Source organism: Meleagris gallopavo, chromosome 13 (assembly GCF_000146605.3).
Source record: "Meleagris gallopavo isolate NT-WF06-2002-E0010 breed Aviagen turkey brand Nicholas breeding stock chromosome 13, Turkey_5.1, whole genome shotgun sequence".
NCBI classification, from domain to species: Eukaryota; Metazoa; Chordata; class Aves; order Galliformes; family Phasianidae; genus Meleagris; species Meleagris gallopavo.
The window spans coordinates 2,120,287-2,132,311 of NC_015023.2; the positions used below are offsets into that span (position 1 = coordinate 2,120,287).

Below are 12,025 nucleotides of genomic sequence, written 5' to 3' on the forward strand. Positions count from 1 at the left end.
TTTAAATAATCATTTGATCCAGACACTTTTGGAATAGACTGCTAGTGAACCACAGATAGGGTATGTAAAGTGATTGCTGCCTTGTCTAGGAGCAATTATAGAATAATCATGATCATTTTTTGTTGATCTTACATGTTGCAGCATTAAAAAGTAGTTCTTATCTTTCAAGGTGATAATTCATATCTTTCTATTTCAAGACACCGACTTAGGAAAAGAGATTTTTAATGTAGGTAAGCCATGTAAGAACAACGAGGCTTTGTTCTCTGACAGCTAGCTAACAGTAGGGAATCCTTAGGGATGTGGATATGAGGAAATGAGATGTGTCTTTCTGTTGTAATGCATCAGTTTTCACTATCTGCTGCTGGGACTTTGTGTGGAGTTGCATTGGACCATTATAATTAATAGATACTAAATTCATGAAAGCAACTTCATTAATAAGCAGTTAATGTTCTAGTATTTTCAGCTGGCTACGGTAGTATTATCCGTAGTCTGATGACACATGCAAGAGCAAACTGTACTTTGCAAAATATGTAAGAGTGAGAGGAAATGAAAATAAGCACATGAAAAATATTATCTTGTAAGACTTAAAAGGACTGTGGTAAATCCATTCAAAAAGGCAATCATCAATCAAACTTATTTTGACCAACTTCAACATCATTACTATATAGCATACTTTAATACATCCTGCTGTATTATACTATTTCATTATCCAAGGAGACCGTCAGTCATCAGAAAATCCAACACCCGTTAAATGAAAAAAATACTCTGCTAATCAAAAGCCAATTTGTGTAATGTACTAGCAAAAGAGGACTCTGTTCTCCTGTAATGTGAATTATGGCAAACATGGAGTTCAGTTAGTCTCTGCATACAGTGCTTAGACAGTCTTACCAGCCTTACTTTGTATGTATCACGTAGATAAAGAAATCAGCCTTTCTCCACTGTTAAGGGATCCATGAGATATTTGGTGACAAAAGGAAGGCTATAATTACCAGAACAAATAATTGCAATTACCACCTCTATCCAAAATCTCACCACCTTTTCTCTGTAACATACTTGGATGGCTGCACACCATTAATGGAATAAGATTAATGTTAAGGAGTCAGCTTGTAGAGGGCTCATACTCATTGGAACATTAACTCAGTCTGCATTCTCTTACTCATAGAAGTGTTAACAGGGAGGCAAGATGTGGCGGAAGTAGACATGAGTGGGCTTCATTCTGCACACAGAGTTGATCTTGGCACACAAAGTTCAAGACATGTAGGCAGTGTGTTCCTTAACTGACCCTGAAAAACAACTTGATAAAAACTTAATGAAAACCTACCCCTTGCCTTCTTTATTGTCACTCCTGTACTGAAGGAAATGCTCAGGTCTTTGCAAGAGTTTAAGCTGCTTCTGTCTTTGTTTCTGACTCTTTTGCCCAATTAATGTTTGTAAAAGTCTGAAAGAATCATAGAATTGCTCAGGTTGGAAAAGACCTTAAAGATCATTAAGTCCAACTGTAACCTAACCATACTACCCTAACTCTAACAACCCTCTGCTAAATCATGTCCCTGAGCACCACATCCAAATGGTTTTTAAACACATCCAGGGATGGTGACTCAACCACCTCCCTAGGGAGCCCGTTCGAGTGCTTAACAACCTTTCCTGTAAAGAAGTTTTTCCTGATATCCAACCTAAATCTCCCCTGGCTTAACACGAGGCCATTTTCCCTCATTCTGTCACCAGTGAGAAGAGACCAATCCCACTCTCACTGCTGCAATCACCTTTCAGCTATTTGAAGAGAGCAATAAGGTCTCCCCTCAGCCTCCTCTTCCCCAGACTAAACAGCTCTAGTTCAAAAGTACAGGTGTAGTCTGAAATGTCCCAGGAGACACAGCTGGGTAGAGCTCTAAGACTGCTGCTACTCCAGTACCTTACCTTTTTGATACTCTGCCATATTAGTATTTCTGATTATCCAAAATTATGGCAAAAAAACTATTTTGTTCTATTATTCTACTGTATTGTCCATCTTTAGTATTAATTTAATATTAATAAAATCAACTTTGGTTATACTTACACACAGTAGGTCAAATGATGCAGTGAAGGGCCAAAGTTACTTTACTGTTTATGTAATATGTATAAATGGTTAATAATCAATGTTGAATCTTTGATCACAACTGAAATAAATAGGTCATTCTGAAAGTAATGCTTCCTATTTATTTCCATGAAAACTACAACAGATACAAAGAGCACAATAGCACTATTTGATAGAGCAAGTTATCAGCTACCAAACACTATTTTTCAACGTAGTTATCGCCATTAGCTGTGCATTTTTGCCAGCAGTGATCAGGAGCCTGCATACTGTGCTTGTAAAAATCTGTATCAGTGGAGGTGGCCCACAGTTTTACAGCTGCTATAAGGTGATAATTGCCCATGCAGTCCATCTTTTATCAAACAGCTGGAAGTCAGAAGGCTCCAAATCTGGACTGTATGCCAGGTATGGTAGGACAGTCCAGCCAACATTGGCAGTGTGCTCCACAGTCTTTAAACTGATGTGTGGCCCGGCGTTATGTTACAGGGGAAGGGTTGTCTTCCTGTCTGCCCTGACTCTGGAAGTTCAAGCCTTCAGATTAGCATTACCATGTAGTGGTCAGAGTTAGTTTGCCTGGGTTCTCAGTCTTTTTTTTCTGTTGAGAGAGAAGAAAGGTTTGTCTTGTAACAGAGTTTTGAAGTTGTCTTGAGCAGCATCTGTCTTTTGACAGCTCTTAAACACTACAGTAGTGTTTGGAGCAGGCTTTCAGATACATAGAAATAGAGAAGTTAATTGTAGTAGATGATAAGAGTATAAGCTAGTAGTTATAACTATTTAGTATTGTTTCTCACTGTAGTGTCATGTCTTTAACCCTCAGTTCCCAAGCAACTTGTAATACTTGACTGTTCATGCAGGACTAGAAGAAACAACAGTGATGGAAGATGGTATAGCCTCAGAAATAACTTGGTATCTCTTCATACAGCTCTGTAGGAAACTCTTCTTGTGACTGAAGGTTTTATTACTGAAAATAAATACATAATAATGTCTCAAAACTGCTTATGTATCTGAAAAAGGGAAAACTTATTCTAGTAAATTAAAGCAAAGTACAGATGCATAAGTTCTAGTATGTTACAGTGCAAACAAACTTCTTAAAAAGCTAGAACAAAAAGTTGTGGTATTACTGAAGCTACTGCAAGTTGATGGTCAGTAGAATTTGAGTGTACTTTATTCTTAATTTCTTTCAATTCACTGATTAATTTTTGCTTTTGAAGCTCCAGCTTTTGTAGACATATTTTGTTCCATCTTGTTTTCAGCAAAGATTGGCACAAAGGTGAGGAAAGGTCTTGGAGGAAGTAGCGATGTGATGCTCTATTCATGTATGCATGCAGTGTTTAGTGGGAAGGGAAAAGCATGATAAGCATCATTACACAATCTGAATGTTGGAAGTCAGCTAAGTGCATAGAAATAAATGTAATTTCTCAATATGCTGTGCACTATGTCGATATGCTTAGGAAGATAATTCTGACCCAGTTAATTTACTTAATTTGGTGAAAATCATGTGAAACTTAACACCAGCAACAAAATACGTTCTGTTTCATGAAAATTGTCTACATATACTGCAGAGAGCCTAACTTTGACTTGAAATATTCATTCAAATCTTAAATCTACTGAGAAAGTTTGCTTTTGGTCCTCTTTAGTATCTTAATTTCTGGTAATTTTAGCATGATTTTTTTTTTCCAATTTGCAAATCCATAACATGAAGTATAAACTCATGTAACCCTTAATTCACAAGACTGGTTTACCGACTTTTATTGCTACATGACATCTCTGCTGTTAAAATTAATGTCTAGAGAGTGATAACATAAGCAAAAACTGCTTTGCTGCTTCCCCTCAACTTCACTAAGCAATGAAAATATTCAGCCCATGACTGCAAGCGGTGTTTTAGTAAAGAGCCAAGGAGGCACCTTTCTGCTTCAATTTTAACTGAGATTTGCAAGATCAAATTTCTTGTTTATGTCTGAGTAGTTAATAATGGTAAAGAGTATGCTGCCTGTATAATAAGTTTTGTGCTCAATAAAATCTTACTCTTTTTATTTAAAACTGTTGTTCTGTGAAGTATATTTGAAATATTGGTTAAATGCAAGATGGTTTCTGTTTTTGCAGTTCGTTCCTTTGGTACAGAAGATAGACCAACTGATAGACCTATACCGCCTCGAGATGAAGTCTTTGAGTATATTATATTCCGTGGTAGTGACATTAAAGACTTAACTGTCTGTGAGCCACCAAAGCCTCAGTGTTCTTTGCCACAAGACCCTGCTATTGTTCAGGTAAGTCAAAATATATTTTGTGTATTTGTTGCTTAAGATATAACATAGCAGCTTTGAGTGTTCTCTAGCTGAGAGTGCTTAAAAAATCAGATCTTTGTTGAAATTCACAAACCAGTGTTTGAGCCAAAGAACCCCTTTTCTGAATCACGTTCTTCACTATGAAAAATCAGGGTTGAAATCTAACTCTAGCACAGTTCACTGGAATGCAAAAGTTAATGTGTTTCTAATGGTTAGCTGGTTGATAAGGTAAAAATCTGGATTATTCCTTGCAGATTATACCTACGGTCCTCTAGGATCTTCTGGTAAAAACTAGTACAACTGTTTTTGTCAGCATTTATTGAGATCTGTGGAGTTGTGTTAATGTTAACCCCAGTGTTTGTAATAAACTCACTGTCCTCTGGTATCTTAGGGTCTTTCATTGGTCATATGTTTTTGAAACTTTAGGAAAAACATGTAGCACTTCTCATGTTTGCTGACAGAAGCTTTTATGGGTGTGTGACAAAAGTGAAGTCCAGTATTGGAGGTAACAGTGAAGAGATTGCACATCTTAGGGTACTGTTTTCACAGGTCTGTGGTATTGGTATGGTGGAAGCAATTTCTAAACTGTACGCATGCTTGTGAAAATGTTTTCTGCTGCCGACTGCTTTGAGGTTTTTCATGCAGAGTAATTTGCATACTTAACTATTTTTGTGTCGCCTTTGCTTCTCCATTGAAGTAAAATAATTGCTATGAAAACAAGCTCTTGGAAGTTAAGGTTTTTTTTGTATGTTTAGCCACAGCTGTGGTGTTAGGATAAATCTTAATGAATAGTTTCTGCATTTCTTGCTTTATAGAGCTATTTCCTACTTGTGTTTTTTGTCTTTAGTCTTCACTAGGATCTTCAACAACATCTTCATTCCAGTCTGTGGGGTCCTATGGTCCTTTTGGCAGAATGCCTGCATACAGTCAGTTTAGTCCAAGTCCGCTTGTGGGACAGCAGTTTGGCACTGTTGGAGTTGGTATGTTTATATTTATTATTTTGTGTTTTCCTATAAGTGAAGTTGCAGGTATATGTGTACAGACAGTGAGTGCTTATAAGTCCTTCAGTGCTTTATCCTAGGGGGTAGATCCAGAGTATTCAGTCTGTATCAGTCTCACAGTTTAGCTGAGGAGTATTAGGTTTCTTATAGTCTTTGCACCTCTAATCAAAGTATTCATGTGATTGAAAACTAAATGCCCTCAGAGGGATGAGTGGTGAAGGACTCATATATTCATGAAGTCATTATATTTCATATGTATTCATTACACTCATCTTGTATTTGCTGTATCTCACAAGTGGTAGAGGCAGCACCTCCGTAGAAGTCTCAGCTGCTGTGAGTACCTGGTTTCCTAGGCTGATCAAGGTAGTGTGTGCCTCACCAAGGGTTTGGATTACTCAGCAGTCCACGGGCCAGCACGGTCCTCCTCATTCATGAGATGTCAGTGTGGTACAAAGTCCATTGCTTGAAGTATTTGTGAGTGGCATGTGTTAGTACATCTACAGCATAGAGGCACAACTGCTAAACTCACCAACTTTCGTTCCTCGAAGTTTCTTCAGTAAAAAGAGAACTGTTTCCAACACTAAAAAACAGCAATTAAAACCCCCCCACGTGAGTGTGTAAGGACCTCATTTTACAAAGAAACAAAATAGGCATGAAGCTTGTTTCCATTCAGTGTGTACAGGTGAAGGGAATTTGGGAGTCAGATGATGAAGCTGAGGTCTTGCATGCAATGAAATGTAGTGATGGGTATGTGTTGTGCTGATACAAATGCAACTGTAGTAGAGTATGGTAATGATGAGTGATGGCTGGTGTTACTTACACCAATGACTAAAATATTTAAAAGTAGTTAAAACACTAAACTCTTCTTAGATTCTTAGTTCTTAGATTTCTAAATAAACTATTTAGAATTTATTTTTTTAATCTTCTGTAATCAAAAATATATTTTCCTAGTATAATTGGAACCTGCATTTGTATTTAAGATACTAAAGATCACTAATGATCAGTTTATCTCTTTAGTGAAAAATATTTATTTTTTTTACTGAAATGTAGCTGTTGGCTTTCAGTAAGCATGAAGGTGAAAGCCTTCATCTCTGTGAGTGAGAAAAGACCACAGAGATGCTCCTGAGGTGGAGTTTCAAAGGATTTTCTTTCTTTTTTTTTTTTGTATTCTACTTTGTATTTTATCTCCTAAGATCTTATATTCTTGTAACTATTACACTGACAATGTTATTCCTGTTACTGAAAATGTTTCATATGAAAGGAAAGCTGCAGAACTGTCTTTGACTATCAAGTTTTACTTATTTAAGTTATATTTTTGTTTGAAAGATGGGAAGTTGAAAAATATACTAGTACTGTTTGTTCTTTACTGTGAGATGCTGATCATGCTCTGTTAATGCTCATGATATTAGCTTTTTTAAATAAAAAAACAAGGTATTACAACCTGATCAGCTTGTTAAGTGAGAAGGTGATTGTCTAACATGCCTTCACTCATCATTTAGTGTTAACTTTTTTGTATTTTTTAGCTAGAGAAAAGTCTGAGGTCTTAAAACTGTATTATTTCTTTCAAAGCAGGAGGTTCGTTAACGTCTTTTGGAACAGACTCTTCAGGCAGTGCTAGCATGTCCCAAAGCACTGCAGTTGGTTCTGCGTTTACAACAGATGCAAGAGCACTAAAAACACAAATGTCTCAAGGTAAATCTTTTTTAATAACTCCTTTCTTTTTGACCTATCGTTTTTTTAATTTCTGTTATTTAGGTGGTTGCCAGAAATGTAACCAAACAACTCAATTCTGTCATGAAAACATTTTAAAACAACAACAACAAAAAAATCCACTGTGAATATCTGATCTATAAATGTTTCCCTACATCTAGATATGCTGCATATGCTGCTTAAGCAACTGTGTTAGTATTGGCAATTGTTAGACATTGTTCTTAAAATGCCATTATTGTGGAGTAGGACTTAATTCAATTGAATAATTTTAGCAGGTGGAAATTTGGATAATTTTAGCATATGGAAATTTGGCATGTAGTCTTATTGATAGTATGAAAAAGCTGAAGGTACTTGACACTGATATAGTTGTGAAGTCCGTCAGTCTACAGTTCTTTATTTTTATTTCTAATGTGTTTAAATAATATTTACAGCAGACTTGAATGTCTGTACAGAGAGTGATGTTGACAGTTAAGTCTGCTTAACACTAATAGAAACTGCATGATTTATTGTGTAATATGGCATAAAGAAGAAAACTGCATTAAGGTTAATACTTGATACTTTCCTGAGTGGCAAAGAGAAAAGAAACTAAATGTTATGCAACTTAGCCCTCATTTGTCCTGAGTATCTGTTAAGTTTGCTCCCCAAATCCCAAAGGCGTATTTCTTGCTCTTCCAGTTTTCATTGCTGTGACTAAAAGTTGGCACAAACATAGGGTCCTGATGCTATTTTCAAGTGTATTTCATTACGTTAGAAGACAAAACACTTTGGTGTTTCTAAATTCTAGATGAAGTTTGGGAACCAAAAGGGACTGCTCTCATGGATTAGTTTTATGGATTACCAAAAACAGATTCTAGTTTGTTTAATTAATTATTCTAAGCATTTAATTTTTTCTCTTGAAAGTGTAGCTTGGTTTCCTGTAGAAGTTAAACGTGTATGATTTTTTTTTTTTACTTAATACAGTATGTTCCAGATAAGCAAACATTGTTCCACAAAATTTACAGAGGACACCAACAAGTTTTTTAGTGTATTTTTGCTTTTGAAAGTAATTGTTTTAGATCGTGTGTTGTTTAATTTTTATGGAATGCCTATTATTTTCTTTTTCTTTGGACTTCAGTCTTATCCCACTAATTTCTTAGTGTATTTATCAATATCATATTATAAATTTGTGAGATCACATATCTCAGTTGTAAAGATGTTTCTGACCCCAGTCACTCATGTTGCAAGCTGAAATGTATGGGCAGCAGTTTATGGGGAAGCTTGCGTGATTTCTTCACCTGCAGTATGCCTGCCACTAGCTATAACTATTCATTATTTTGTAGTGAATGCAAAATATTGTGCTAGATGAAATAAAACCTAAGTATCATAACACAGTCTCTGCCTTTGGGAATAGTTGCTCTCCATTTGGCTTTCCAGGGATGCAGAAGGAGTACGTATACTTCCAGGCAATCCAGGAATTTCATTCCAAAGTTAAATGCACATCGTGGATGTGTTGGTAGGGATTAATTGTCCTACCCATTTTTTTTTCTTTTAGATTAGGGGAAGGGGAATTGATAAATATCCTTCATTCTGGATTAGTGGATCTGAGGGTGCAGAAATATTTATTTCTCTGTCAGCAGTCTTGACTGATAAGGCAGATAAACCTGTCAGTCTGGATTGGTTGGGACCAGTAACTTGAATTTATGGATGAGAAATGATTTTTGTTTGCTTGTTTTTTAAAGGTCGTTCAAGCCCTCAGATAGATCATTTGAGAAGGAGCCCCACCATGGAGCAAGCAGTACAAACAGCTTCAGCCCACTTGCCTACTCCAGCACCAGTTGGGAGGAGGAGTCCTGTGCCAGCCAGACCTATGGTGTCTGCTAGCCAAAAATCATTGGAGAGTCAAGAGCACAGACGAGGTAGCTTTGGTTAATTTTCATGTGGGTTCTTTTCTTCCACACGCAGCTTAAGTGCTGTTTTTGAGGTTGACATGTAGGAATTTTCCTGCTGCCCTTTACTAGTAGACTGGGTAGCAGAGACCTGGATTTCACCTATTGCTTTTTAAAGTCATTTATTTATTTATTTATTTACTCATATTTTACTTTCATAGGTTTGGATTTTTTGCAATTCAGAGCCATATAGCAATTTACATAAGTATGGTAGAAAATACCAAATTGGATAAACAAACATCTTTTTATTTCCAACTTTAGCTGAAGCACACAAGGTTTCAAGATCAGAAAATGAACTCAGAAATGAAAACAAACGACAAATTGGTAAATCTTATTTTGAGAAATAGCTATAATTCTAGTTTCAGACTTGAATTAATTTTTTTTAAAGCCTGCTTTAAAAATTGCAGCATTATGTATACTTTGCAAAATGCTAAGACTTAGTTTTTAGTGTGCAGAAATCTTAGTCTTTCAGTTCACCTTATAACATAAAACTTTAGAATTTAGAATGTTTTCACAGTATTGTTTACAGTGCATTGATTGGGTCATGGATTTGTAAACAATAGAATGAAGCAAACTTGGTATCTTTTGAATAAAATACTCAGCTGAAGAGAGATGAGCATTTTTAAGTCTTAAGAAGGCTTTCAATGACTTCTAGGAAGTCTTTTAGTACACCCCAACGTTAGAGCACTATGCTTTCAGTGTCACTGTATTCACTGTAAGTGAATTTAAAAATTGTAAGCTGCTCCAGGGCTTGTAACAACAGAAGTGCAGGATGCATGAAGTCCCAGCTTCTACTCCAGGAACTTTTTTTTTTTTTAAAAAAAAAAAAAGTTTCCCCCTCTTTAGTTCCAGGTGCTCCTTCAGCACGAAGAGGCCGTGGAGGTCACCGAGGAGGCCGAGGAAGATTTGGTATTAGGAGGGATGGTCCAATGAAATTTGAGAAGGACTTCGATTTCGAAAGTGCAAATGCACAATTCAACAAGGAGGAAATTGATAGAGAATTTCATAATAAACTTAAACTAAAAGGTAAACCAACTCTTGTTTTAGATTTAAGTGTGGGTGAAATAAGCATATCTTGCTGTTCAAGTTTTGTTGCTGCCCTGGGGAAACAGCTTTTAAGAAGTATTACCTTCAAAGTCTTGTTCGTGGTAGTGGAAAATAAACCAATTAATAAGTAAACTGAAATTGCCTATTTAATTCATTAAGTATTTGGTTAAATACTGAAGTGCGGGCTTTGAAGGAATTGTGAGTTGAAAGTATGTGGCATACTTCAGCAAATCTGTCAGTTAAAAATACTTGAGCAGAAGTCTCAGTAGTGTAAGTGTTCTTCTGGAGAAGATGCAATAAAAGAAAATCCATATTTTGTTTTCATTTTGAAGGAGAGTGCAGTGAGGTTTTCTTTGTGTAAAGTTCCTGGTATTTCTTTGCCGTTACTCCTTTCTAATGAAACACCAGAGTAATTCATATCCATGTTGCTAGTATGTTTATTTTGTTTTCTGACAGGATTCTGTTTTTATTACCTTGTTCTCTATGACCAGACACCTGTTGGTTGTTACGGCTGCTAGTTTTTGAACAAAATGCTGTAAAATAGACTTTTCTATTTTAGGAAATGATTGGCTAAAAGTATGTCAGGTTTCAGCATAGAGTAAAATCACCAATGGAATCCTATAGGATTTGTTCTCTGGTGCTTGCTTCTTCTGAATCTTTTTTTAACGATGATGTGACACGCAAATGATTAGCTTAATGTGGATACTAAATTTTTCAGAATAGTAAGGAGAAACCTTGAGAAATGAGTTGGCAGACAACACCAAACTGAGGAAGTGTCAATCTGTCTGAGAGTAGGAAGAGTCTGCAGGAGTGATTTGGACAGGTTGGATTGATGAGCTGTGGCCAATGGGATGAAGTTCAACAAGACCCAGTGTCAGGTCTTGCACTTTGGTTGCAACAACCACATGCAGTGCTACAGGCTTGGGGCTGAGTGGCTGAAAAGCTGTGTGATGGAAAAGGGTTTGGGTGTCTTGGTGCTTGGCTGAACATGAGCCAGGAGTGTGCTCAGGTGGCCAACAAGGCCAATGGCATCCTGGCTTGCAGCAGAAATCATGTAGCCAGCAGGAGCAGGGAGATGATTGTCCTTCTGTACTCAGCTCCTGTGAAGTTGCATCTTGAGTACTGTGTTCAGTTTTGGGCCCCTCATTATAAGAAAGACATCAAGACCCTGCAGCATGTCCAGAGAAGGGCAGTGAAGCTATTAGAGGGTCTGGAACAGAAACAAGTCTTATGTGGAGGGGCTGAGGGAAATGGGATTTTGTAGTATGGAGGAGACTCAGGAGACCTTATCACACTCCACAGCTCCCTGAAAGGAGGTTGTGATGAGGTGGGAGTCGACCTCTTTTCCTAGTGTAACTAGTGATAGGACAAGAGGTAATGGCCTCAAGTTGCATTGGGGAGGATCTGCATTCAGATTGGATATTAGGGAAAATTTCTTCTCAGAGCGGTTAGGTGTTGGAACAGGTTAGAACAGGGAAGTGATGGAGTCACTGTCCCTGAAAGTAAGAAAAGAGTAGATGTACTTAGAGACATGACTTAGTGGGCAGTATTGGTGGTAGGTGGATGGTTGAACTAAATGATCTTAGAGGTTATTTCCAACCTTAATGATTCTGTGATAAAGAATTACAGAAACATCTTATGAGACATAGTGGTAGTGTGTGTTGTGGAAGTTTGAGTGAAGAAATAAGTTCAAATGTGACATGAGATTTGAGCTCTAAGCAATTAAAATGTAATTTCAGGATGATAAGTTCTGCGGAACTATCAGCTTCTATTTCAGTATGAGTGAAAACAAGAAGTAGAACTTCAGACATTATTAGAGAAAGAATATAACGTAGAGTCAGTTAAAGGCATGTCTTGAATGCTGGCCCTTTGACTCAAGATACTTCAGAATCAGAAGACAATGAAGAAGGGTAATGGGGGCAAACAAAATCATGGATAGGCCTTGGTAAGAGGACTGATGGAGGCACTTAACTGTAAAAAAAAAAA

At 36.9% G+C, this 12,025-nt stretch overlaps 1 protein-coding gene across 1 annotated transcript; it reads left to right on the forward strand.

Annotated features, from left to right (window-relative positions):
• The first annotated feature begins 4,140 nt into the window (after nucleotides 1–4,140).
• LSM14A (LSM14A mRNA processing body assembly factor) lies at nucleotides 4,141–12,025 on the forward strand. Its single transcript, XM_010717743.1, has 6 exons — nucleotides 4,141–4,338; nucleotides 5,204–5,336; nucleotides 6,930–7,049; nucleotides 8,786–8,962; nucleotides 9,254–9,316; nucleotides 9,839–12,025. The coding sequence occupies exons 1-6, from the start codon at nucleotides 4,156–4,158 to the stop codon at nucleotides 10,168–10,170; spliced, it is 1,008 nt and encodes a 335-aa protein (XP_010716045.1). The 5' UTR covers nucleotides 4,141–4,155; the 3' UTR covers nucleotides 10,171–12,025.